Source organism: Enhydra lutris, unplaced genomic scaffold (assembly GCF_002288905.1).
Source record: "Enhydra lutris kenyoni isolate GAN:26980312 unplaced genomic scaffold, ASM228890v2 scaffoldscaffold3, whole genome shotgun sequence".
In the NCBI taxonomy this organism is placed as follows: domain Eukaryota; kingdom Metazoa; phylum Chordata; class Mammalia; order Carnivora; family Mustelidae; genus Enhydra; species Enhydra lutris.
The window spans coordinates 82369601-82397328 of NW_019154087.1; the positions used below are offsets into that span (position 1 = coordinate 82369601).

At 42.6% G+C, this 27728-nt stretch overlaps 1 protein-coding gene across 1 annotated transcript in view; it reads right to left on the reverse strand.

Annotated features, from left to right (window-relative positions):
- The window catches only part of LOC111153728 (dedicator of cytokinesis 5), a 210776-nt gene that overhangs the window by 76915 nt on the left and 106133 nt on the right, over positions 1 to 27728 (reverse strand). The window contains exons 12-21 of the mRNA XM_022512914.1: positions 24411 to 24553; positions 20918 to 21043; positions 16410 to 16534; positions 14082 to 14180; positions 12684 to 12756; positions 10392 to 10495; positions 9240 to 9423; positions 2815 to 2912; positions 2462 to 2551; positions 614 to 714 (exon numbers count right to left, since the gene is read on the reverse strand). Coding sequence (XP_022368622.1) covers positions 614 to 714; positions 2462 to 2551; positions 2815 to 2912; positions 9240 to 9423; positions 10392 to 10495; positions 12684 to 12756; positions 14082 to 14180; positions 16410 to 16534; positions 20918 to 21043; positions 24411 to 24553 — 1143 coding nt within the window. The remainder of the gene's footprint in view (positions 1 to 613; positions 715 to 2461; positions 2552 to 2814; positions 2913 to 9239; positions 9424 to 10391; positions 10496 to 12683; positions 12757 to 14081; positions 14181 to 16409; positions 16535 to 20917; positions 21044 to 24410; positions 24554 to 27728) is intronic.

Here is a 27728-nt window from a genome sequence, read left to right on the forward strand (position 1 = left end):
ACAGGGCACATACAATGCCATGGTGAGGTGGGCCGCATGCTAGCTGCTTCCCTGAGTCAGAGGCTCGTAAACCAAAGACAGAAAGGAGGCTTCCATGACCTGATCATGGAAAAGGCAGAGACCACTCTCCTTTATATAAAAGAAAGAAAAATGACATCATCTCATATCCTGTAAGTAATAAATGCTACAAAGCACTTGTGATGTACAGCTGAGGACATGACCCTCATTTCTACTTAGTCTTGCTTAACCCACTGTTTGATCCCCTTGGGGTTTCCTGCAAATCCCCGACACCCAACTCTCCTAAGATCCCAAGTATGATCTTCTGTCCTTGACTGTGCTCTCGATGCCTTCAACTCCTCGTCTCTCAGTGTTCTGGATTCTTAAAGACAGAGAGCCTTATCTCTTCGGGACATCCCAGAAGGCAGGGATTGACTTACTTGAATGCCCTTCCCAGGGGTGGAACACTTAGCTGGTGCTCTTTCTCCCCCCAGAAGCTTACAACAAGCTTCTGCACTTAGGGTCAGCTTATGTCCCTTGCATTTCTTAACAACCCAACCCTGAGAATATAAACCCAACAGCCCAGCAGCAGGCAGTCCCCTTGAATCAGACTTACACGTAAGCCAGAGTGGCACTGAAGTGCTTGTAGATGTAGGTTTCAAGGACAGGATTAAAATGCTGGAACTTGATGTCTCCTATTAGTGAGATAATGAACACCTGCCAAAGGTGAAAAACATAGATAGCAGCACGGCACGACCCCAGGCATTGATTCTGTTAAGAGGCCGGATCTTGGTGCCTGCTTTTCTTTCTTGACCACTTCTGAAGCATTTCCACTTTACTATTCCAGAGCTGAAGTCAAGTCGTGGAGTTTCTTTTTATTTAACAATCAACAGAGAAACTACGATGTGTCAGGCACTGGGCTAAATGATATGGAGAATCTAAGAGCCCGCCCCTGGCCTCAGGGAGCTCACTGTCTCCAAGAGAGGCCAGTGCACAAGCAAGATGAGTCAGGGAAGAAGATGGGGAGAGGCAGAAGAAAGACAAAAGAAAACTCGAACCCAAGGATGCAGCTGATGAATTATTTCGTGACCACACTCTCCCGAGTGCAGCAGGAGTGCCCCCAGTAACTCAACTTTATCAGACTTTTGTCTCTCAATTTCCCCTTTTTCTGGGAATGGTATCCCTATGAGGCACATAATAAAAAACCACCATGTGGCACCCACTGATGACAAAGAATGCAGAAGAAGGACCCCCGGGGTGACTGCATATACCCACTGCCAGCTGCTCCATCCCAGGAGAATCTGCAGACCCCATCCCACAGAACCCGGAACCATTCTTTTCCATGAATCTGGCTAGGTGAATCTCAGCGGGACCATTTCCTCTCTTGATTTTGTACCCTTAATGCCTTGACCACTTCTTGAATGTATTAATTTCTCTAAACTGGTGAAACAGCCAGCATTCCTTTGCTGCAACATCCAGGTAAATTCTGCACAGAATCTTAACCCCAACAATGAGAAAACATGCTTGGTTTGGATGTGTCGGCTTTCTTCACTCACTCCACCACGATTTGTAGCCTTCCAAGATTCTTTTTGTTTTTTAAGATTTGTTTATTTGACATAGAGTGAGAGAGCACAAGCAGAGGGAGCGGCAGAGGGAGGGGGAGAAACGGTTCCCTGCTGAGCAAGGAACCTGACATGGGGCTAGATTGCAGGTCCCTGGGATCATGACCTGAGCTGAAGGCAGAAACCAACTGAGCCACCCAGGCAACCCGCCTTCCAAGACTCTAACATCATCTCTCCAGATGATCATCTCTCCAGATGACCCGTCTCCAGACGGGTCTGGATTTCAGTTTTTGGAATGCGCTGTATGTTGTACAGAATGAGACTGATACTCGTTTCCAATGTGTGAATTCAGTCTCCCTTGTATGAACGTACAAGCGCACACAACAGAGCCACAATCACCCTCATTAACGGTATCTCCTGGTTTATAACTAGGCAATTTTAAAGTTAAAGTGATTCCTGATTTCTAATGTAATATAATACCTCATTTACCCTAATGAGAAAGCAAGCATATCATGTAACAGAACAATAAAGTCTTTAAACATAAGTCAGTTGTTTCTTTTTTTTTTTAAGAATTTTTCTTTATTTATTTGACAGACAGATCACAAGTAGGCAGAGAGGCAGGCAGAGAGGGAAAGGGAAGCAAATTCCCTGCTGAGCAGAGAGCCCAGTGTGGGGCTTGATCCCAGGACCCTGAGATCATGACCTGAGCCAAAGTCAGAGGCTTATCCCACTGAGCCACCCAGATACCCTATAAGTCAGTTGTTTCTTTTAACTTCCAGAAACAGAGAGATGTATCCAAGTATTTGTGCAGAAAGGATAATCACTGCAGTCATTTACAACAGCGAAATACTGAACACTACACAGTTGTGAGAATAAATTAGTTAATGTGTTTAAGTGCTTACCAGTGCATCAAACACGAGGAAGTCATAGGTTTCATTATCTGACATCTCCATCATTATGTTAAAAAGTGCATCTAGTGTATCTTGCAAAAACTGAACGTAAAACAGAGAGGTTATTTCATGCTTTCAGTTCAGCTCCATACTGCAAAATTTCAGAGAAATTAGGTTGCAATAGAATGAGTATAAATGAGTATAAAATGAGTATAAATGAGTATAAAAATAGCATTTCTTAAAAACTGGCACTTCTGCTTTCCAATGTAGATAACAAATTTTATATTTCTGACCACTGATTTAATTTGTAATATAGAACTAATGATACTGTGACTGTGTTTCTAACCACGAATACATAAACATACCTTAACAATCTCGCCTCCATCCACCTCCATTAACTTCTTTAAGTTGTGTTTAATGTTCTGGGAATTGGAACGCCAATTTAACAAGCCCAACAGGTCAACTAGGAAGAATGACCACAAACCATAAAATCAGACATTGATTAGAAGAAGTAATACACACTATTTCAGGATATAACTACAGAACTCTCTAGAAAAGATAACTGTTCTTAATAATGGATAATTCCTTGTGTATTTTTTTTTAATTTATGTCTCCTATCTAGACCAGAAAAAACCTTGCAGTCTTTCAGTCTTCAGAGAAAAAAATTAACCACTAATACATGAGAACATAAAATTGAATTCCTGAATGGAAGTCATATTTCTGAAATGATTATGTCATAACCATATGAAAAGTTGGAAACATTTAAAAAAAAAATTTTATTTATTTATTTGAGAGACAGCAAGCGAGAATGAGCTGGAGTGGGGAGGGGCAGAAGGAGAAGCAGACTCCACACTGAGTACAGAGCTTGACTTGGAACTCGATCCCCCAATCTGAGATCATGACCTGAGCCAAAATCAAGAATCAGATGCTTAACTGACTGGGCCACACAGGCATCCTAAAAACACTCTTAAGGAAACTTCGTATCTTCAATTTGCAGCACTGCTTAATTCATCCCTTGCCACTATGTGTATCTCAGTAGATAAAAAGGGAAAAGGGAACTTATATACATATATACTGATATATTTATTTCTTAAAAGATCTTTTCACTTAGAGAGAGAGAGAGACAGAGAAAGGGAGGGAGAGAGAGCATGAGCAGAGGGAAAGGAAGACAGAATCTCAAGAAGACTCCACACTGAACACAGAGTCTGACATGGGGCTCCATCTCGACTCTGAGCCGAAACCAAGAGCTGGATGCTTAACCAACTGAGCGACCCAACTGCCCCACACTAATCCATTTAAACACTGCATCCACAGTGTAGAGACGGCATTTTTTCCCATTTTTCAGTTGATGAAACAGGCCTTTATAAAATTAAATAACTTGCCTTAGGTCACATAATAGCCAGGGAGTGCTATGAGTGGGATTTAATTATAGATTTATCTGATTCCCAAAAAACCATGTCCTTGCGACTCTATCACACTGCCTTCCAAGAGTTCTTCAAAGAAACAGACAAGCAAATCCAACAGACTGCTATTTCAAAGGAAGGAGGAACAGACTCACTGTCCTTGGGGTAAGACTATACAGAAATCTTGAGGTGTATTTGGATTTAAAGTGTAGAATTATGGATCTTTAAGCCACTTATAGTTTTAATCAATGTTGAAAGTGTCACAGTGAAATGTAACAGGCATCTGGGCTGTTACTATTTTGTCATTTTGTGTGGTACATTAAGCTACTATTCCAATTTACAGAGCATTATCTAGTATAAGTAGCACACATGCTTCTTAATCAATGGACTTGTATAATATACAGAAGTCATTAAAAACATACACTGTTCATTAGAATAGCCCATTTGCTTCATGAGTGTTTGCTTTATTGGCTTGTTTTATTAGCTTTAGTCCCTGGGAAACCTCCAAAATCCAGTGCCTAGAGACTCCTCTCTGTCAACAGAATAAAGTCACGATACCATTCATAGAAGGGGGTGAGGCCCCACCCATGGCCTTCCTGCCAGCCCATCGCCCACCATTTTGTTACCCCTCAGCAACCAGACAGATCAGATCACTACTCCCCAGACTGTGGCACACTCTGATAGATCCAGGTCTTTCCATATGGTCTTCCCTTTGTCTGAAATTACCAGATATTATTCAACACTATTATCTGATAAGCTCGTACTTACGTTTAAGACCCACCTCAAATCATTCTGCGCTATTTGTACTCTTTCCTACATATACATATGCATATACATAGACAAACATAGCGAATAATAAAGACACACTCGGTATTTCTTTGGCTCTTCCCACAGACTTGAGCCATTTGAGGGCAGGAATCAGTTGCATTCATTGTGATACGCCATCATGGCACCAGGCGCCATGTTTGCTGCAGAATAAATATTTGGGTGGAAAGGGAACCGGTAGCCCTGAGGGAACAGGCAGTGTGCCCGACACAGTTCTTGGATTTACTCATTTGTTCAGTTAGCACTTAGTAATAGACCGTGTGCTGGGCTTGTCCGCTTCCCATCTCCTACTTCCACCAGAGGCAAGTCAATGGTATGGCTCCATTTGTTACTTCCCTCCACTAGTTGCTGCCTGAGGAAAAGGATTTAGATACTTCACCAGAGTGAAGAGTCGCTTGGCAGCTTTAAGCATCTGCAAACAACTCTTCTATCAGCCCAGAGGTTTACGCCCTAGAAATATTTGCATGCCACATCACCGGCAGTGTCAGGAACAGAGCTGGCATCTGGTGAATCATAAGGTCCTGGGGCTAGAAAAGCGGAGGCCCCATTAGAGCAAAGTCCCCAGACTTCCTGTGCTCCTGAGACTCAAGTGGGTTGAGGCAAGTGGCTCTAGTTAATTCCTGTCAGTTTCTAACTAGTATCTCTCCTCTTGGGCGGATGCACCACACTGTGTTTGTCCATTCCACGGCTGATAAACACTGGAGTTGTTCGCAGTTTTTTCTATTTATCACAAACAATTCTGCCATGAACATTCCCAGGCATCTCCTGGTTTCCAGGTACAGCAGTTTCTCTGGGCAATAAATCTAGAATGGAATTTCACCCAAATGTTATCCAAAGTCCTCTCAATTGACGTCCTTCCCCAAAGTATTTAAGAATTCGGGATAGTCTGATATGACAATCCCCAAATTTAGGCCAGTGACTACTTTGGGCAAAGGATTAGAGACCATAACACTTAAAAAAGAAAAATAAAGAAAAACCGTTAAGTTTTGGGGTTACAAATATCTATTTTCAGATCCATGCCCACTACTATGAACTTAGACAAAATATTCTAGAACTTTAATTCAACTTTCTGATTGAAACAGGAGAGTAATGGCAACGCCGGCATCTTCCTGTGTTAGGGTTTGGAGAGTAAGATAAGATGACTCTGGGAATCGTGTGGCACCAGGCCCCACAACTGCAAGGACCTGAACTCCCTTCTCCCTTTGTTGGAGCTACAAATCTATTCTCAGCCTCCAAAGGGGCCCAGTAATAAATGGTCCCATGTAAATCGGGCTTGATCTAGTTTTGAAAAAAATTTATAAATGAAGAGTCTACAAGCTCTGTTTGCAACAATGGCCTGTGGCTTTTGACCTTTAGAATCTGAATAGTCCTTTGTAAGGCTAAGGAGAAATGCCCTTGGTCATGGTCTCTGTAAAAGAACCGCCACCCTCTTTATCAGAAGTGCCCTCTTGGAGTGGAGGGTTTCTTACTGTTCTTCAGCTTCCTCTTTCTCAGAACACATTAAAGTGGTTCCTTATAACTTCCATCCAATTAGAAGAAATCAAATACATGAACCACCCACAATCCTTATTATCGTTATTTGTCCCTCAGAATGCCCTGTGTCCTCTGATGCTCGGATGTCCCGCTGTTTCCTTCACTTTTTGCACATCTGTCCTCCCTCCCACCCCACCCTGGCCCAGAGGATATCACATCTCTCTTCCCTGGTTCCCATGAATCTGCCTCTTTCAACCTTCTTTGGGGTAGGTTATTGTATGACTTTGGTTTGGTTTGGTCTGGTTTGTATTTGAGTTTTTTTGAGACCTAACCACTAGGAATGGGGTGGACAACAAAGCAGAGAGCAGTTCCACCTGATGGAACTTTCTGGGATGACGGCAACGCTGTTTGTCTAAGAGCCAACACGAAAGCCACCAGCAGCACGAAACCATGGAACCCCCGAAACGAGACTAGAGCAACCATACTTCCCTCTGACACTAAATTTCACAAGCTCCACATGCCTGGTGACTGCCACAGGGGACAGCACAGCTTTAGAATATCTAGAAGATGAGCGACGCAGATATCGGCAAATCAAGTGTCTGAGTACTGCCACCTGTCCATACGCTTCCTGTATTTCTGACTGGAGATAAGAAACAATTTAACTATATGGTTATGTTTCATGGAAATTCCTTCTGCTTTCCATTATAAGTTAATTTTAGCTACTTTGGTCACTTGCTTTACTTTGAAGTCTAATCTCTGGAAAGGATATCTATTGGATAAATTCCATCTTTCTTCACTATCTCTTAAAAGTCCCCAAAGCACATTAAGTCTTTGTATTGCCTGCTGCCATACTTACAAAAATACCATTTTAACATTTCAGAGTTAGAGGATTGGAAAGTAACAGAAAGAGCACAGAAAATAAACGCTGTCCCAATTTCCGGCATCTTTCCCTTTAGTACTTTCCTGTGTATATATGACAACGTTGATGGTGATGACGATGGTGGTAGTCGTGGAGGCTAATATTCACATAGTTTACAATGGGCAAGACACATGTTTTGCTTTTACTTAATTTACTTCATTCTTTAAGTATACACTAGTATCACTCCCATTTTAAAGATGAGGACACTGAGTCACAAAGAAGACATGTGGCCTGCCTGAGATGCAACAGCTAGGGGCAGGGCTGGGATTTGAACCCAGGAAATTGGCTCCAAATTGTCAACATGTACCTAGGCAAATTAGGATTATGCCCTGCCTACGGCTCAAGTTTTCAAGTCTTTGATTACATTTTGACAGATATTTGGCAGCTGCACATATGTCATTTAATTACATAATCATGTCCCCAATTATTGGACATGTGGATTATTTCCGCTATTCCCCTATTATGAGTAATACGGAGACATCTTCATTCATGAATCTCTGTGCTCGTCTTTCATTGTTTACTTAAGTTTCATTTCTAGGGGTGAGGTAAGTGGCTCAAAGGGTCTGAATATATTCAAAACCTTTGATACACCTTCTAAGTCATCTTCTGTCAATACTGTATCATTTAACCCGGTACCCACAGTTTCTTACATTGACTTTTTCCCTAAGAAGGATTAGGTCACTGATTGAGTTCGTCATGTTGTCTATGAAGCTCAGAATGTTTTCTGGCTATATTTTTGTTTTTCTCTTAATAGACTTTGTTTTTCTGGGAGCAGTTTTAGGTTTACTGAAAAACGAAGCACAAAGTACAGAGAGTTCGCACATACGCTCCCCGTGCACCCAGCTCCTCTACTATTAACATCTTGTATTAGTGTAGTACATCTTGGAACTGGTGACCTAATATTAATAGCGTTCGTGAACTGAAGTCCACAGTTTATGTTAGGGTTTATTCTGTGTAGCTCATTCTGTAGCTTTTGACAAATGCGTAATGACGTGTATCCACGGATCCATCGTGGTTCCGTGTAGTGTAGCTTTGCTGCCCTAGAAATCCCCTGAGCTCTGCCTACTCATCCCTCCTCCTCCCTCTAAGGCCTTTGCAACCATGAAACTTTTCACCGTCTCCACAGTTTGGCCTTGTTTCTGGCTTAATTCTTGGTGAGTGTGTTTGTACTTTTCGCATATGTATCAGCTCTGTACTTCACTCTGTTGAGTCTGGCCCCTTGTCCAAGTTGAAATACTATCCGTGTTCTCTAGCCAACCATGATTCATCAAAACAAACAATACTGACCCCTTTTAAAGATCAACCAACATCTGATCCCTGAGTGTACCTCTTCTGTCTAAACTGTTTTGTCTATTCCTTAGCACTTCCGTAAGGCAGAGTCCCAGCCGTGTTCCTCACCCAAATCTCCTAAAAGGCCAAAGTAACTAATCCTCTATCCATCATAGGGGCTATAGGATTTCGAAGGCAAGTTCCCAGAGTTCCTTATTCTTGGCTCACTATGTTCAGCAGGACCCCTTACCCGTAAGTTAACTGAATGAAAAGCCATTATTGGATATCAAATGCCATTGTATATACAGAAGAGAAGTTAAAATTGATACCAGAGATTTTAAGAAGGAACAAAGCGAGGCCCATCTGAACTATTCAGGTGATTTTATGAAAAGCCCTCAACTGCTTGGGAAAAAATGGGAAAGAGGAGGCTCGGTGGGGAGGGGGCAGATGGAATTCTAACAGGAAACCTTTCCTGCTCTTGGCCATACCTATTTGGGCACGAGACAAGTTCTTTTTCTCTATCAGTACCCTCCCCCTAATTACCAACATCTGTTGTTTCATATTTTATTACAGAGTACATTATCAGGGCTCTTTGCTGCCGTGAAGGAAGGAAACAAAACAAAAAATTTTTCAGCCTCTGTTCATGAATTACATTTACAGGTTGTATGATCTTAAGCAATACAAACTACTTTTCATCCTATTTGGAAGATAGGCAAGATAACCTCAGACTGAGCGTGAGCTTTGCGACCAGTGGCACCCAGAATATCACATGAAGGGCAGGGAGTAGAATCCGAAGTGCCCCGCATCCGGCCTTGGAAGACACCCATGTGGCCCAGCCCCACTGGGTCCAACAAAGGAGCCCAGGTACACCAAAGAGAAAACCCATTGTGGGGTCACCTACCATTCTGGGTGAGTTTTGTGGAGCAAATGAGGGTGGCAATCTGAAAGCTGTCTTTTGTGCTGTCCCTGCTCGGGGTAAAGTTGGCCAGGGTTTTGGATGCTTGCAGCTCTTTTTCTTCCATCTCGACCTTGGTTCCCGGTAGGGTCAGATAGAATTTAGCATCTTCCATTTTCTTGTTGTCACCCTGAAAATGAAGTGGGTGAGGGACACCAAATTATGGGCAAATAACAGTAGTTTCTATCATGAGCACATGATCCAGGGAGTGAAACACGGTTTTATCAAATTACACTTATGTTCCTTCCAACTCTAAGACACTGTGATACTTCTCCAGGACTGGAGCCCAGAATAATTTCAACACTGAATAAAAATGGAAAAAGTTGTGAACTACTAACTGAGAACATCCTAGATCTCTGAAATAAATAAATAAGTAAATATGAAGGACCGAGGTTCGATTTCATTTTCTTGAACCTATAAATGGTCAGAATGATGCGTCATTGGGTTGAGGGGATGACTGGATTCATTGGGAGGGAACAGCTTGCCACGCCTTCCAAAACATCAGGAGCTGTTAAACAGAAGACCCACACCAAGTAGATGCAGCTCAAAGAAGCTACCGGTTCTGTGATATCGTTAGATAAACGAGACCTTCCTAGGTCTTACTTTCCACTCAAAAAATCTCAGAAGATAATTTCGTAGCAGTTAAAGAGTGAGGACCGAACAGCTGGGGAAAGAAGCAAGGGCCCCTAAGCAGAGAAATGGTGCTCGGCTCTGGGCGATATGAAAACCACATCCTACCACACCCACCACACCCCCCACCAGGCCCAACAGTGCAACTGTCTCTGTCTCATGCAGGACGATGCAGAGGAGAGGCAAGGGGCAGCCCTTGACCACCCACCGCCACAGAACTCCGCTGCAGGCGACGGAGATGTTCTTCAGAGGCTCTGACATTTATACAACTCACTCCTCATACAAAGGGGATGGGAAACCCTGCAGCTGGAGCCCTCTGGCTTTCTAGACTTAAGGGGCCAACACTTATGGCTCCAGAGAAGTGTCTGATGTTTATCCACGTAATTCTGACTGGAGCCTCGAGAACCCATTTCAGAGGGAGTAAATATTTCCCAAGTCATTTTCTGAGCCTCGTTCTGTGAGCAGCACCTTATAAACCACCAGATCATGCCTCCCATCCTGCAGAGTGGTACCGTCTGGGTTCATCAGTTTCACGAAGGCCACGCCAAAGGCCCGCTCCGATTTATCTCTGGCTGAAAAGACAGAAATACGGGTCTGAGTGGTATGGAACGGCAGCTGGAAGCGCTGGCTGTAACGGACAATTTCTCATTTTGCTCCAGGCTGTGAGACTGGGTCACGCTCTCATCAACACCATTCAGCAAGCTACAATAAGCCACGTGTACTGTGCTCGCCATGGGCCCCTCAAAGGAAATATTCCCCATGCTGAAATCTTCTAGTACCTTCATGTTGTGTTCTTCTTCCTACATTTGCAACTGAGTGAGACCAGCAACTACCCACTCACCCAAATCAGAAATGCGGACGTTGACACTGCCCTCCCCCACAACCATGTCAACTCTAGGTACTGAAGACCTCCGAAACCTCTGCCTTTCCTCTCCCTCCGTTCTGTTCCTAACCTAGTTCCATTCAAGTCTCCCCTGTGTTTCTAGAGGATCTTTCCAAGCAGTCCTTGTCTCCACACTGCAGAGAGAGATTTCCAAAAGCAGATCTAGTCAGTCAACCAAACACCTTCAGGAGATACATTTCTGCTGCTTTAAGGTAGACTCAGCGAAGTATTCATTATATTCCCAGGTTTATTATGCCGCCTCTTCCTTCCAAGAGAGTACCCCAGGTGCCAGGAGGGTCCGGCCTCCCCCAGGAAGCAGAACACCTTCCTCTGGATCTTTAGGTGTTGGTTTTTGAGCTCACTGTCCCCCAACTAGGTGTTGATGCCGGGGGCAACCTGTGGCCTGCTCTCATCACACGCACAGCTCTGAGGTCAGCTGTGCCTCATGTGCCCCTAGATCGGCTGAGGAGTAAACCACTATAGGATTACATTACAATTTATTTATCCAGTGTCTTGTTGGTGGCCATTAGGCTATATCCAATGTGGGGATATTATGAATAAAGCTGTTATAAACATACACCAAACCACAACCACCACCACGAGCACCCATAACATCTTTTAAGGGCTCCTCCATAACCTCATTCAAATTAACCTTCATCATTCATGATGTGGCTCTAGTCTGCCTGGATTCAGACCGCTGAAGTGTCAGTCTGGGCTCTGTCACTCCCCAGCTCCACGACCCCAGGCAAGGATCTCATTTCTCTGGGCTCAGTTTCCTTTTTGTATAAATGTGGATAAAAGCATTATGTATCTTATCAGGTGACTGTGGATACTACATAGCGCATAAGTAGAGATTCTTTTAGTGTCTCATCCAAACTAAAGGCCTGATAAATGCTATTTCTGTAGAACCAGAGGAAATTGCTGATATTTGCCCATTGGATGCTGACCCCCCGGAATGACAATTTCGTGGCGTTCAACCTAACATTATGACTGCTCCCACTGCTCTCGCTTCAGCCCTACTGCATTCGCCTTGTGGGTTTCGAACACATTTCTCCACCACCACTCCTCCCTGGGCTGACCTCGGTTCCTTCTACACCAGCAAGTCTCGGTTAGGATGTCGAGATCACGCATGGATGACAGGGTTGGACGCTGTGCTACGTGGTCCCTTACAGCTCCTTGCTGCCGTGCACCGACCACACTGCTCTGACCTTAGTTGCCTTTTCCCTTGCTCATCTTCCTAACCAGAGCAGCAGAGACTTCAGAGCACTACCCGTGTCCTAGCCTGTGAAACCCTTATAGGGCACCATTTAACATCATACAGAATCTTAACATTCACAGAACCCATTTTGGGGAAATCCTTGTTAAAAAAATTTTTTTTATTGAAATTCAACTTAGTTAACATAAATTTATTATTAGTTGCAGGCACAGAGTTTAGTGATTCACTGGTTGCATATAACACCCAGTGCTCATCACATCACATGCCTCCTTAATGCCCATCACCCAGGTAGCCCATCCCCCCACACTCGTCCGGCAACCCTCAATTTGTTCCCTAGAGTTAGGAGTCTCTTATGGTCTGCCTTCCTCTCTTATTTTTCCTTCCCTTCCCCTATGTTCACCTGTTTTGTTCCTTAAATTCCACATATGAGTGACAACATATGGTCTTTGTCTTTCTGATTTCCTTAGCACCACATGAATCCTGAAGTAATGATGTGAAGGCCCTAGTTTCCAAGTATTTTGATTTCTAGACCCATGAAAGTACTGACAAGCAAGAGTAAATATATATCTATCTATATGTATAGATAGATATATATTTATAATTTTTTATTTTATATATATATTTTTTAACAGAAATATGTTGCCGACCTTCTAGTACTTACATTCCTGAGATGACCTGTGCCGGAAGGTAAATCGTATATGGCAGCGAGTAACCTCCTCTATAGCAATGGAAACCTGCGCAGTGATAAGAAACTTACAGTTGGTATTTCCACAGCACGTTGCACTCTTAGCTCATCTGACAGAGCTGGTTCATTTTCAGTATCTTATTAAAGCACTAATTTCTACACAGTGAGATTGAGAGTAAAGTTCCATTCAAAACAGACGGAGTTATTTCCAAAACCTAAAGAATCTCAAGAGAAATTATCTTTGCCATTTGTCAGGGATTCTGAGGATGGAGATATTACAAGTTTCTAGTACTTTCTCAAGCATGAAAGAGGAAAGATTTCAGAGGAGAAAGACCAGGACTGTGGGGTCTATCTATGCAGGAGCTTCCAGACTGCAAGGTATATTGTATGTTTATTGATATGGTAATAACGAAGGTCCATACCCAGGAAGAAAAGACAGAATACTGGGGACAAGGAAGCTTTCTGCTGTTTATGTATATAGAGGGGACAAGAAAAACAAGTTCATGGCAATGAAAAGGGCAGAGAATTTGTGGCAAATAGTTAAATAAATTATAGCATGATCATATAATGGAATATTACCCAAGTACCTAGAAACCCATTTCCAAAGAACCCTTAATGCCTTGAGATAAGTAGTTTTAAAAAGCACAATATACATCTGTTATAAACACCACATTCCAAAACATATGAAGCATACAAAGTTGTGGAAAATAATCACTCCTGCATTGAGATATTAGCGCAATTTTTTTTTTTTTTTTTTTGAGTTTTCTAGGGAGAGCTCATAAGACTTTGACAATCCAATTTGACTATGACAATCTGGGATTCAGAAGTGGGCTCCAATTTATGTTTGGACACTAAGCTGTTATAGGATCTCGGAAAAATCACCTGACATTTTTGAGCCTTCGTTACCTAATCAGAAAGGGCATTACGACACTGTTTTAGCCACAGGGTACTGAGAGACTCACAGGGCATGGCTTATCTGAAAAGCACCTGGGAATTTGTAATACACATATTTAAATTGAAAAGAGGCCCAGAAAACTTGGTCAGAGGCCAGGAAGGAAAAAATGTTAGGCTACTGCTCGCTGAGTGTGAAAATTTCCATTTGGTTTTGGATGGTCATGGCAGCCTATTACATCATTACGACTATCAGCGTCTCTAGTCAAATTTGTACACATTTATCAATGAGAATGTTATTTAAGAACTCTGAGTTAAAGATAAATACTCTCATGCAGAATTGCATCAATTCATTTCTTATAGGACACCGTACCAACCCACTATAACTACAGGATAAAGAAGGAATGATTTGTGGGTAGAAAAGAAGAAAGGAATCCACATGAGGTTTGACATATGAAGGAGGTTACAAATGGCACATCTCACCTTGACAGTCTCATACCAACAGGGCTGCTTGACTTGGTAATAGACTACTGATTTGTACTCTGAAATGCCTTCATATCCAGCACCAGGATGAATTGCTTTCTTTGGATGGAAAGAAAAATTAAAAGATGATTTTTTGACTGCTTTTTATTTTAATTCCAGTAGAGTGGACATACAGTGTTGTATTAGTTTCCAGTGCATAATACAGAGATTTGACAATTCTATACATTACTCAGCGCTCATCGCAGGTGTGCTCTGCAGCCAACCCGTTTCACCCATCCCCCCACCCAACTTGTCTGGTGGCCATCTGTTCTCTATGGTTAAGAATCGGTTTCTTGGTTTGTCTCTGTTTTCTTCCCCTTCCCCTTCCCCTCGTTTGTTTTGTTTCTTAAATTCCACACATGCGTGAAGTCATATAATATTTGTCTTTGTCTGAGTAACTTATTTCGCTTAGCATAATACTCTCTAGCTCTGCCCAGGTTGTTGCAAATGGCAAGATTTCATTCTTTTGATGGCTGGGTAATAACCCATTGTGTGTATATACCCATCTTCTTTATCCACTCATCAGCTGATGGACACTGGGCTGTTTCCATAACTTGGCTGTTGTAGATAATGCTGTTGTAAACAGGGGTGCATGTATCCCTCAGAGTTAGTGTTTTTGTCTTTTGGGAGTAAATACTAAAAAGGAATAACTTCATCAAGAAAAATAAGAGCACTCCACACACCACGTGTGAGCCCTCTACCCTCCACGTGGCCAGCGTGTGCCCCTCACTGGCACATAGCAGCCAGTCACACTTGGAGGCTGAAGAGCAGGGGGAAGAATGAGTTTCTGCTCCTTTGTTTGAGGGTGTAAGTACAGAACTGGGTAGTCACTAAGGGACCCAGCATCACCCTAACACCCCCATGCCGTAAACTTCATTCTCTCTTCCATCTGCAGACAAACATTCTCCTTCCTTCCTCTTCCTTTCTCTCTCAGGGAGCAGCAGGCCGGTGCAGGTGACCGGGAACCGTGGCACACGTGCAGATGCACCACTGCAGGAGGTCCTGTCTGTGCTCTGCTTTAAGGACCTGGTGTACAGGTCTAGTGTGTTCACTAAAACTCAGGGCTGTGTCTTCTCCTGGTAATGAGTCACTTACTTCAGTAAAACCAGGCCTCAAAGGGGTCACTTCCAACCTAGTTAGCAAAGCTGTGATGGGAACCATTAGGAGAAGACGCACCCCTGAACTCACGGGGCTCAAAGGCTCTATCAGTAGCACGAAGAAGTCACCCCCCCTACCAGGGCCCAACACATCGTTTGCCCCCCCAACACGGACTATGACTTTATTCAGTCCCCGGTTGCCTTCAAAGGTGATCATGCAAATGGGAAGGAAGGGGGTGCGCCCTCTGCCATGCCCTCACGGATTCTGGTGAGCAGGCACTCAGAGAGCTTGGGTCTTCAGTGCCACAGAAGGTAACTAGTGGTAACTAAGGCTCATATCGGGGGAGCTGGATCTCAGCTGAGACAATAAGAGCCTCCGTGATTTCAGAATCAACAACCACTACTTCTCTGTCTGGACAGAAGGCTCCACGGGTGGAGAAACTCCAGACTGAAAGCCAGGATACCTGGATCTAGACCTACCTCCTCCACGACCTTCTGTATTTCTTACCCCTTTTGGGTTGCAGTTTCCTGATTACTAAAACAAAACCTAAAGACCAGGGGGAATTGATGTGACCCAAGAGCTCTACCAGTTTAACAGCTCTCTACAGGCAGTACCTCCTCTGGTTCTCTGGCTTGGTACCTGCAGTGCCTTCTGGGCACCCATGCCACCCACTCCACGCCAGCCCCACAAGCCCTACCAGGCTTGAAACTGGCCAAATAACTTGCAAATGATACAGAACTTCTGGATCAGAAGCATAAACATGAAATCAATAGGGGCTGGAAATACTTCTTAGAACAGAAGAAATAATGAAAATAAGAGTCTATAGTCGGTTAAGTGGCTGCCTTCGGCTCTGGTCATGATCCTGGGGTCCTGGGATCGAGCCCCACATCGGGCTCCCTGCTAATTAGGGAGCCTGCTTATCCCTCTCCCTCTGCTACTCTCCCTGCTTGTGCTCTATTTCTGTCAAATAAATAAAATCTTCTAAAAAAATTTAAATTTTGAAAATAAGAGTCTAAATGGGTTCCTTAGTAAACTCAGTAATTGCTAATCACAAGTTTAATAGGTTTCATCCCTTTTCCTTATGAAGAAAGCAAACGCACACTAACATGGAGAGCAAGTCACCTCAGACCAAAGTCCTCTGTTGGAAAGAAGTGTGTGATGGCAGCAGGACTTCTGGGTGGTCCCACCTACCTCCAAGAGCTTGCCCTCCTCATCGTACACAGACATGGTCACCTCCACGTTCTTCGGCGTCTTCTTTTTCCCTTTGTCAAACTCCCCGTGGATTAGGGTGACGTATATATCATTCCTCACGTCGCCTACGAAAGGACAACCCATCCTGTGAGCAGTACTCAGAGAGTCACTTTGAATTTTCAGGATGTAATAAGATATAACATGTATATAAAATATGAAATGCTCTGACTTGGGGCGCCTGGGTGGCTAAGTCGGTTAAGCGTCTGCCTTGGGTTCAGGTCATGATCTTGGGGTCCTGGGATTGAGGCCTGCGTTGGGCTCCCTGCTCCGTGGGGAGTCTGCTTCTTCCTCTGGCCCTCCCCCTACCAACTGTACTCTCTCTTTCACTCACTCTCTCTCTCTCTCAGATAAATAAAATCTTAACAACAACAAAAGAAATGCTCTGACTTTACAGGGAGCTATTCACAGAGCAGAAGTGTGTGTATGTATTGTCCTCTTGCACTTCCCTCACCCTATCTTTCCATATACACCAAAGTAGCCCTAAAATGTAGTGTTTAAAACAAACTCTTTTCAACAGTAATCCTTTGTTCTATTTATTAATAACTGTTTTCTAATAATAAGTACACAATATATTTTATTAGGTTACAGCGGCAGATTTTTTTTTTTAGTATGCCTTGGAGGGTGGTATTCTAACACATCTGAAAATAACAGAAGCTAACATTTATTGGGTATTTCCTCTGTGCTAGGCACTGTTCAACATGTCTTATAGGTAAACATTACGTTTATTTAAATCAGCTTAATTGTTTTTACCAGGACCAGAATCATTTCTGCTTGTCATATTCCTCGTTGTCCAGCAAAAAATTTTAATAACTAATTAGCAAATGAATAGCCCCCACAGGGAAGAAAAAAAATTGAATGTTAGTAAGATGCTTAAACAAAACCTAGAACGAATGAAAGGCATCCCAAGTTCCTGGCCAGTAAGGCTCGGTATTATAAAAAGGACTCCAAAATCTGTACTGTATTAAACTGCCCCCCAATGTAAAAAAAATAAAACGTTCCAGCACGATAAGAAAACAGGGGCGCACATTTAGAGCACTTTTCATTCCCATCACTCATCTGCTTAGGAAAAAATTAAGGTCTTGCCCGCAGTTGGCTAAGGTTAAGCAAAAGGGGCTTATTCATACAACATAGTTCAAAATCTTCACGGACATACACTTTGTCAATAGAGAAACTGAAATTTGTGTTAAAAGCCTTATCAGACAAGGCAACTTCACTGGCAATATTTGTCCCACAGTGTTAAGAATGCAAGCAAAGATTTATCTATGAGGATATTTACTATGATATTGTTTACTAAAGTGAAAACTTGGAAAATCCTCAATTTCCAACAATAGGCAGCAGTCTGAATAAATTACAGAATAATCAGATGAGCTAATTTCATTTATTCATTTAAAAAACTCACTGAGCACCTGCTGTGTACCAAGCACTGTGCCAGGTGTTTGGGAGACAATGGTGAGCCATGCACCAGGCTCACTCTCACATAGCCTATGGTCTAGCGGAGGAGAGAAGCCATTAGCAGAAAATCACAGACAAAATGCATCATCATCAATGAAGGAAAAGGTCAGGCTCTGTGAAGGCATAACACTAAGTCCCAACTGTGTCTGGAGGCTGTGAGAATCTTTCCTCTGAGCTGATATTGGAGACAGGAGAGTAAAAAAGTGCAAATGTAGTATGTGCAAAGGTCCAGAGGCAGTAGACAGTATTGTGGTCTAAACATACGGTTTGTCCAGGGAACTGATGGCAGCAACTACCACTAATGTAGCTACTGCAATGGAGAAGGGGAGATGGGAATGGACTCGAAGCCTTCCAAAGGTAAAACTGACAAGTCTTAGTCTCTAACTTTATGTAAGGTGTAAAGGAAAGGGAGGTTCAAGGCTGACTTTCAGGCTTCTTGTTGGTGCAACTGGATGGACAAGGGTGCCATTCTCTTAGATAAAATACAACAGAAGAGCTAGTCTAGATTCAAAGACCACAAGTTCCAGATGGGGATTCTGAGTAAGAATTAACCCGTAAGAGGAGAAGAGAGATCCAGTCAGGTAGGAACAGTAGCTACTGAAGTCCTGAGGCAGGCAATAATTGGATCTATGGTACCAGAGTTCAAAGGAGCGGTCTTGGGGCTAAGGAAATGGATTTAGAGACAACTAGTTCACAGAGGCAAAATGAGTGTATGAGATCACACAGGAAGAGGATATAGGTATGAGAAGGAAAAGAGGCCTGCTGTGGACTGAACTGTTCCCCCTAAATTCGTATGCTTAGGCCCTCACCCCTAATACCTCCAAATGTGACTGTATTTGGAGATGGGCCCCTTAAATGGATGACTAAGGTAAAAGGAGGTCATGAGGTGGGCGCTAATCCAATATAACTGGTGTCCTTATAACAACAGATTAGACCCGGGGGTGCCATGTGAGGACGCAGTGAGCAGAAGGCCATCTCTAAGCCAAGGAAGGACATTTGCAAGAACCAACCCCACTGACATCTCAGACTTCTGGCTTCCAGAAGTATGAGAAGATAAGTGTCTTTTGTCGAAGCTGCCCAGCCCTGTGGGTACTTTAATAGGGCAACCCGAGCAAACTAACAGAGGACATAAGGACCAGATGCTGAGGAACTCCAACATTTAAAGGCAGGGTAGGTGACATGGTGGCAAAGGGAAATGGAGACAAAGAGGCAAATGTGGGTCCCTGATGATGAGGGCACACCGTTTCCCCAAGGGGGTGGTCAACAGTGTCACATGCTGCTGAGGGAACCCGAGATCATCTTTAGGCTAAAAAATATCCACCGGACCTAGTGACACCCACTCTCGGGTAACTCTAGCGACACCATTCTGGTCAGAACAGAGGGTGACTGGCAGATGCAGAAGAAGAGATAGAGCACGTTATGTGATGGCTTCTGAGATTCTGGTTGTGCAGATGACGGAGACGACAGGAGCGCCTGGGCTAGAGGGGAAAGTCGGGCTGAGGGAATGGCTTCGGGCATCTCTGTAGCCTGTTCAAAAGGGGATGAGGAGCGACAAGGTAAGGAATCTTGGTCTGGACTTATTTCTCAAAACTGGCTGATCACCAGAATCATCAGGGGAGCCCTGGTTTTACAAACTGAAATCAAGTCTCTCGATCACTGTAGGAACCTGTACTGTAATGTTTCCGAGCTGATCCAAAGACCAGCATTTGGGCGCCATTGTCCTAGGTGATTACCTAAGCCTATGATGGCCTTGGCGGTCCAGGAACCAAGCCTATTGACTAGAAAGATTAGAAAGAATCTTGCCAGCCGATTTCAAAGACAAATTCACTTTGTTTCCAAAAATACACGTCTCCGTGTTATTGTTTCAGATTTTCACTCTTGCTGTCGTAATAACACTGCCTTCGGTTATAGGGGTATCACCAGTGCTCATTTCTTTTTAAACAAGAAGACAAAACACTTTCACAGAATGAAGATGAAGACACACTGGGCTGAGGGAGTCTGGAAGGGATGACATCAGCAGATAAAGAACCACCTTCTTCCACAAGAAAAGAAAAAGATGGTCTCCGTTTTACAGACAGCTTTTTCCTACTCATCCTTTTTAATGCCAACTACGTGCAGATGATGTGTGTGGCAACACGTCATCACTGCCCCTTCCTCTCCGGAAGGAAGAATAAGATGTTGTGTTACTTTAATGGAACCCCAAGTTTTATATAGAAGACAACAGCATGGTTTTCTAAAATTTTCCTAACATGCCAAAGGTTACTTACTTATATATTCTATTTACTTATCTGTAAAAATATATATATTTTAATATTTATAACACCTATGCTTTATGGAATACACATACATATCTTATATAAAGTCACTTGAAATGATTTATTACTATAAAGATTAAGAAATCAAATGGGTTAAGTCTGCAAATTTAAGAGAACACCTGTGCAGATCACTAACATATGGTGACAGAAAAGACAAAATGAAAGTAAGAAAACCACGGAATGTTTACATTCTTATGACCACACGTATGGGGAGAGCCAAGAGCACAGGTGGAGATTAAGCAAATGGAGCAAAGTGTCTGACAGACACTGAGCTGAGCAGGCCCCTCACTAGAACTTCTCAGCCAGCAGCCCCGATGCTGGTGATGTCATCCCAAGAAAGGGACACGTGACGAGGCACATCACTCTTGGGGCCCAAAAACTGTGCTACCATAGCGATCCTTAAGGGATAATGTAGGGAAGAATTTCAGAGGGGCCTGTGCTGAGCAGAAAGGAAAAGCATGAAGAGGAACTTCTGAGTTAACACGTAAAAGCATCACCCTGGGCTCGTGCACTGGGTACCGTGGCCCTCTTAGAGTTTCCCACTGTCTTGATACCACGGATGCGGGTCACTAAAGACCACAGAGGTTCTTACCTTGACTCAACTGTCCCATCAGAAGTAACTGCTGCATGGAAGGAGAAACTACAGGTTGCAGAACAGGTGAACCACGCAAAAGCTTTTACCTGGAAGTATTATTTCAGGAAATCCCATTTTTCGGGCAATGGCAGTTGATCTATCCACCAAGTGCGAAAAATTCTTCTGAACCTGTGTGAGGTCACCTGGCAAAAGCTTCAAAGATACCCAAAGTCCTTTAAAGAAATAAAGAATGAACTTTTAGCTCTCTTTATGATCTATACCAAAAATACCCATAGAAACGCTGAAAAATAAAATATACAGATATTTTATTATAAAAATGTAAATGCTCCCCCAGTTAGCTTATCATTTTCATGACATTCCTATCAAAATCACAACAAGACTTCCTTGAGAATTTGACAGAGGTATGAATGAACACATGTTTACTTGGGGGAAAAAAAAAACACGAATAAAGATAGCCCCTATCAGATACCAAAATATTGTAGAGCTATAAGGAAGTATTTTACTAGTGGTAGAAAAGATATATATAAATCAATGGAAACAATTAGATTAAGCACTATAATATATAGCAATTTAATATATAGTAAAGATGCATAACAAATCCTGAAAAAAGAAACAACATCACAAATGTGCTGGAATAATTTTCTTGCTACTTAAAAAGAGAATCAACTAATTTCTCACCTCACGTTTTCATTAAAATAAATTCCTAATATAACAAAAAAAAATAAAATGAACCTTTTTCTAAGTATAGACAAATGAAGAAATCACATAGAAAAAGAATTATCTAGGGGCACCTGGGTGGCTCAGTCGGTTAAGCGTCTGACTCTTGATTTTGGCTCAGGTCAGGATCTCAGGGTCAAGGGATTGAATCCCATATGGGGCTCCACACTCACTGGAGAGTCCGCGTGAGGATTCTCTCCCTCTCCCTTTGCCGCTCCCCACACTTGTGTCCATGTGCACATGTGCACTCTTTCTAAAGTAAATAAATTAATCTCAAAAAAAAGAATTATCTATACACAAATGGAAAGTTTTGATATTTATAAAGAAGTGAAAGGCATGCTACAAAAGGGTGAAATACCTATTATGAAATTACAAGAAAAACAACAAATAAATAGAACATGTATAGACAATTCACAAAGAAGTACATGAAGTTGGCAAATATTTAACAAATCAAAAATTGAAAAATACATGTTCTATATAAGACATCGTTATCTTCACAAAAACTGAGAAGGAAAACTTTAGAAAAACTCACGAATGCGTAAGAAGTCTAGGTAATTCCCCATCAAGTAGTTTTTTTTCTAACTGCAAGAGAACTATGGAAGTCTACTTTTCACCTTTCAAATAGGTAAAGTTTTTTTTTTAGAGTTTTTTTTTTTTTTGAGAGAGAGAGAGCACATGAATAGCGGGGGAAGGGGAGAGAATCCTAAGCTCGCTCCATGCTCAGCACAGAGCCTGACACATGGCAGGATTCATGACCCTGAGATCATGACCTGAGCCAAAATCAAGAGCTGAGCACTTAACCAACAGAGCCACGCAGGCGCCCAACAAATAGATTTTTAACTATCGGGTCACCAAGCAGGCACCATGGTAATTAGCACCACTGGCAGAAGTCGATGGAAAGCAATCTGGTAATATGGGTATCTCTAAGTTGGAGCCTGTTCCCATCATTTGCCCCAGCTGTCCTACTTCTGGGAATTTTCTTGGGGAGATAACCCTAAATATGGAAAAAGCTTCACGTATAAAAGTAGTCACAGCAGAGTTATTTAAATTTATAATGGGGACAAAACAGAAAACACTTAAATGCTTCCCTAGGGGGATCCAAGCAATGGAATATCATGCAGCCAGCCATAGAAACAATATTTGTTATGAGCATAAAAACATTTGAAAAGCACTTGCTTTGTTAAGCAGCAAGAGAGCAAATACTTTTTTTCACTTTTCTGAAAGGAATTACTCATGTACAGCAATTTACTTAGTGTAAGGATTTTCCACTCTAATAAATCATATCCTAGGTTAGGAGTTCTAAAATAAAAGATATATATTTCATTATTTGTTTCCAGATTCTTTTTTATTTTTAAAGATTTTATTTATTTGACAGAGAGAGACAGATCTCAAGTAGGCAGAGGGGCAGGCAGAGGGAGGAGAAGCAGGCTCCCCACCGAGTAGAGAGCCTGATGCAGGGCTCGATCCCAGGACCCTGAGACCCTGACCGAGCCGAGAGCAGAGGCCTGTCCCGCTGAGCCACCCGGGTGCCCCCAGGTTCTTTTTTTTTTTTTTTTTTTTAACATTTTATTTATTTATTTGACAGAGAGAGAGAGAGATCATAAGTAGGCAGAGAGACAGGCAGAGAGAGGGAGGGAAGCAGGGTTCCCGCTGAGCAGAGAGCCCGATGCAGGGCTCTATCCCAAGACCCTGGGATCATGACCTGAGCTGAAGGCACAGGCTTAACCCACTGAGCCACCCAGGCGCCCTTATTTTCAGATTCTTTAATGCTTCCTCACATGTCTTTCCTACCCAGATCAACTGTGAACACATGGAAAATGAAATACGCTGATAATAATGTGTTTCCTGATTGCCTCCGCTTCAGTAGAAGATAGTTCCAGGGTGGTAAAAAAACAAAAAGTGACCCATCTTCCCCATATCATCACCATCATAGTACTTGAATTATAAAATTTTAACTGGTTTTTTAAAAATATTATTCGAATTTAAAATGCAGTTTCAATGAGCAGAATTGCTTAGTTAAAACTGTGTCAACAGGGGGCGCCTGGGTGGCTCAGTGGGTTAAGCCTCTGCTTTCGGCTCAGGTCATGCTCCCAGGGACCTGGGTTCGAGTGTCGCATCGGCTCTCTGCTCAGCAGGGAGCCCGCTTCTCCTCATCTCTCTCTGTCTCTCTGCCTACTTGTGATATCTCTGTCAAATAAATAAATAAAATCTTAAAAAGAAAAAAAAAAAAAAACTGTGTCAACAGGATGATATATGGAAACACTAAAAACAACTCAAAGTGTTTTGCTAGCTAGCCCATTATTTCATATTATTATCTGTTCAGGGGTGCCTGGGTGGCTTGGGTCATGATCCAGCCACTGGGCTCCCTGCTCTGTGCGGAGTCTGCTTCTCCCTACCCCAACTTTTGTGCGCGCTCTCTCTCAAATAAATAAATCAAATCTTTAAAAAAATGAATATCCATTCATTTGTATTACTTTGGTCTCTTTACTCTTAATTTTAGGTAATGTAATAGGACAAGCATTCCGAGGGTGGTACATAATTATCCCCAAACTTGATTCTCTTTGTGCATTTACCTAGAATCAGCATTGGGATTGTAGGGGAGACAAAACTGAGAAAGGGCTTGTGGGATAAAAATTTGTTGCACAGAATTTACAAAACACAGCTGTGATCCAATTATGTGCTGAGTGCAGCCTCTAAGCTCTTCAGTGTTAAATGCATTCAGCAGGAAGCTGCAGGGAGCAGTCCCCAGCAGGGTCTGCTTTGCATCAGAGAAAGGTAGAGAAAAGGGTCGGCAGTCCAAGGATCCAGCTCCAGTGCTGCCCCCACAAGTCCCCTCCCAGCTTAGTGCACAGGGCTGTGTACCTTGTCCTTTGTGATTCACTTCCTTTGCTGCTATCACCTTATTCAAGACTGAAGTGAGTGGCTCATTCTCCCCAATCACATGGGATGTTATCAGGGGTGACATGATTAGCTGTCTCTGCCGGATATACGTTTCCATTGCAATTCTGGGGAAAGTCAGAAATGAGAGGTTAAAAAAAAAAAAGAGGAAGTTTCTATAGCACAGCTTCAGATAGGGTGGGTCCTATGGGAGTAATTTGGAAATCTAAACACTACACACACCTCACTAGAGGACTCTCCCTTTCCTTTATTTTTCCATTGGGGGCCTGTCTTGGTCATTTCCAAGATGAATTTGGTGTCCAAGGTAGGCACCCAATGGAAAAAGGAAAAAAACAACCTCCCAAGAACAAATAAAACTGATGGCAAATGTTAAAATCAGAGGCAAGGCCTGATGCTCTTTCTGAGGTGGGGGAGGCTGAAGTCACGGAAGTGAAGCAGCAGTGGGGATGGGACAGGTGACCTGGCCTCCGGTCCTGGTTCTACCTGACATAAACTCTGGGCCTCAGTTCCCTCATCCATAAAACGGGCAGACATCATACGCCTGCAAAGGCCTCCATCTGGCACCAGCACTCACGCACGCAACCGCTCTCGGAGGGTGATCTCAGACCCTTAGAGTGAGAGTGAGATGGCACAGCCACCAGCAAACCAGCTTCACTCTCATGATCGACCAGGCTGAGATCCAGGACCCAAACACAGCCCCTCCTGACAGCACAAGCGCTCTCAGAAGCACAGATCAGCCTGCTATGGGTGAGCGGGCTCCCTCTCTGCTGTGGTCTCGTTCTCTCTCCCACCACGACACAGGCCAGCCTTCTCTGTAGGCGTCTGATCTGTGCCGGGACAGCAGTGAGGAAACCTACTGCAGTGTCCCACTGAAGAGCGAGGCGGCTGCGGACTGAGTGGCTGCCTTCAAAGGACGCTCCCTTAGACAGACTAGCAGAATCTATCCAGGAGACTCTCCTCGTATAATACGCTGTAAAGCTTATTGATGAGGTAAGTTATGAAAGCATCTGCCATAAATCTTAGGAGTTAAAAGCCAGAGACTGTGATCTGCATCACGAATGCTTTACGGTGCCTGTTGGCTGCACAGTGCCCGGTAATCGAATTAGGGCTGGGCTCCTCGGAAACTCAGCGTGCATTACCACACAGTGAAGGTGACCTCAGGGCTGTTTCAACACAGCTTCGGGATGGGAGCTGGTTAGAGATGAGGCGGGGGGCACACACCCAAAGGAAGAAACCCACCTCAGTAGTGAAACAAGCATACAGAATAACTTCCACATCCATGCGTGCTGCTCCTATCACGTACATACACATCTCATATGCATATCTAGATAATGATATAGGTAACGTATAATATCTAGGTAATGATAGGTAACGTGTAACAGTGATACATAGTGATACATTATACATGTATATGTAACAGGAACATTCATGGATGTGAAGGTTCTTTATGTCTATATTTATTGTAAGTATAATATATACATTTTAATATATCTACATACTCATTTATTCTATATATTATTTCATATTTATTCACTAATGTTTAAGATATAGTCATATTTAATATATCGATACATTTAACTTAATGTATTAATATAAGATTATAGTTAGTAAATTATATTTGTTACACTTTACATATTTATTTAATATATTTGAACATATATATATATATATATATATTTATTTATTTATTTATATTGGGATCAGCATCCATGAATTTGAAAGTCACCTCATTAATTCATATTAGCACTAAGCAGCATAAAATATATACCTCACCACATTCTTAGAGGGTCAGTACATAGGTAGTAAGGTATTAGATAAGCCCTTTTAAAAAATTATTTATAGCAGCCTCTGGATGAAGGAAGGAACTGCTACTTAGCTATCTGTACTATTACATTTAGAAACTGGTCTAAAGCTGGTGGGCTTTAAACTGAACAAGAAGATTTTTATACTTTAAATAAAATTATATATCATACATAGTTTTTGTAGAAAAAATAGAAATACAGAGTAAACAAAATTCGCAAAATTTTGTTAAACGTTAAAAAAAAAGGAAAAATCACCTTTTGCCACATCAACAGAAAGAATCACTGTTAATTATGGAGTATATTCTCTGAAATATCTAAATTTTGAGGCCTTTAATGCATTGTAATAGTTTATATTCCTATAACTACTGTATATTTCCTTCTACCCAGCCAAACTCTGGATATTATATATATTTTTAAAACTCGGTCAAACCAAATACCAAAACTCCTTGTTAAACCAAATTGCACGGATTCTCAATGAATGTCTGGGCCATTTCTTTCTGTGTTTGTATGCACATTTGGGTGTATATATACACACATACATTATTTTATGCTCATATCCTTATGAATTTCTATTAATTATATAGTAACAATATTCATTCTCTTTTAATACACATTGCAAACATTTTACTAAACTTTATTCTGTACCTAAGTTTTAAATAACTTAATTTAAAATTTTTGTGTGGCTTACCTGCCAATTTTTCTTTTTCAGTCAGATCTTTGCCGTCTGAGTCAGCAAGGCCTCCCACTCACCACTATTATATAAAACTCCGATTTTCCTGTAGTATTTTAAGATTCTAGTTCTTATACTTACACATTTAATCATGTGAAATTTCCTGTGGCACACGATGTGAGACAGGTTCTAACCTGGGTTTCGTAAATGGGTGGCTAACTGTGTCAAACAGTTCATTTCTGCATAGTTCCTATTTCTCCACTGATTTGTGCTATGATTTTTTTAAAAATCGTATGTTAATTTCAGTATCCTTGGGCTGGTTTCCAGAGTTCTCAGCGGTTCTACTGATCTACTGTGGCAGCTGCAGGCCGGCTGAGATAGTCACCTTCCTCACTGATAGGACCGCTCCATTCCAGCATGGTCTGCCATCTCCTCTAGGCTGCCACCACCCACGCCCAGGATAAGGCGACCACAACTGCTAGAGCCTTGATGTTCACACATACACTTCTTCAGAGGCCTGTGGGTTCACACCTGCTGGCCCATGACCCACAGGCACCCACACAGGGCTCCAGCTCCTGAAGCTCAGCCCGGAGGCCTTAGCGGAGCTCTTCAGGCAATCCTTCGGTGTCCTCCCAGACTGGCTTCCCCTCCCCCCACAGACACCCAGGCATTACTAGTCAGCCCCTCACTCTCCAACCTCCTAAACACCTTCAACCCTGAGTGTGCTCTCCAGCTGGAAGCTCGTTAGCGGCAGCCTCCTGACCCACCAGACCACGTTTTGCACTCTAACAAGATCTCCAGGGAACCCTG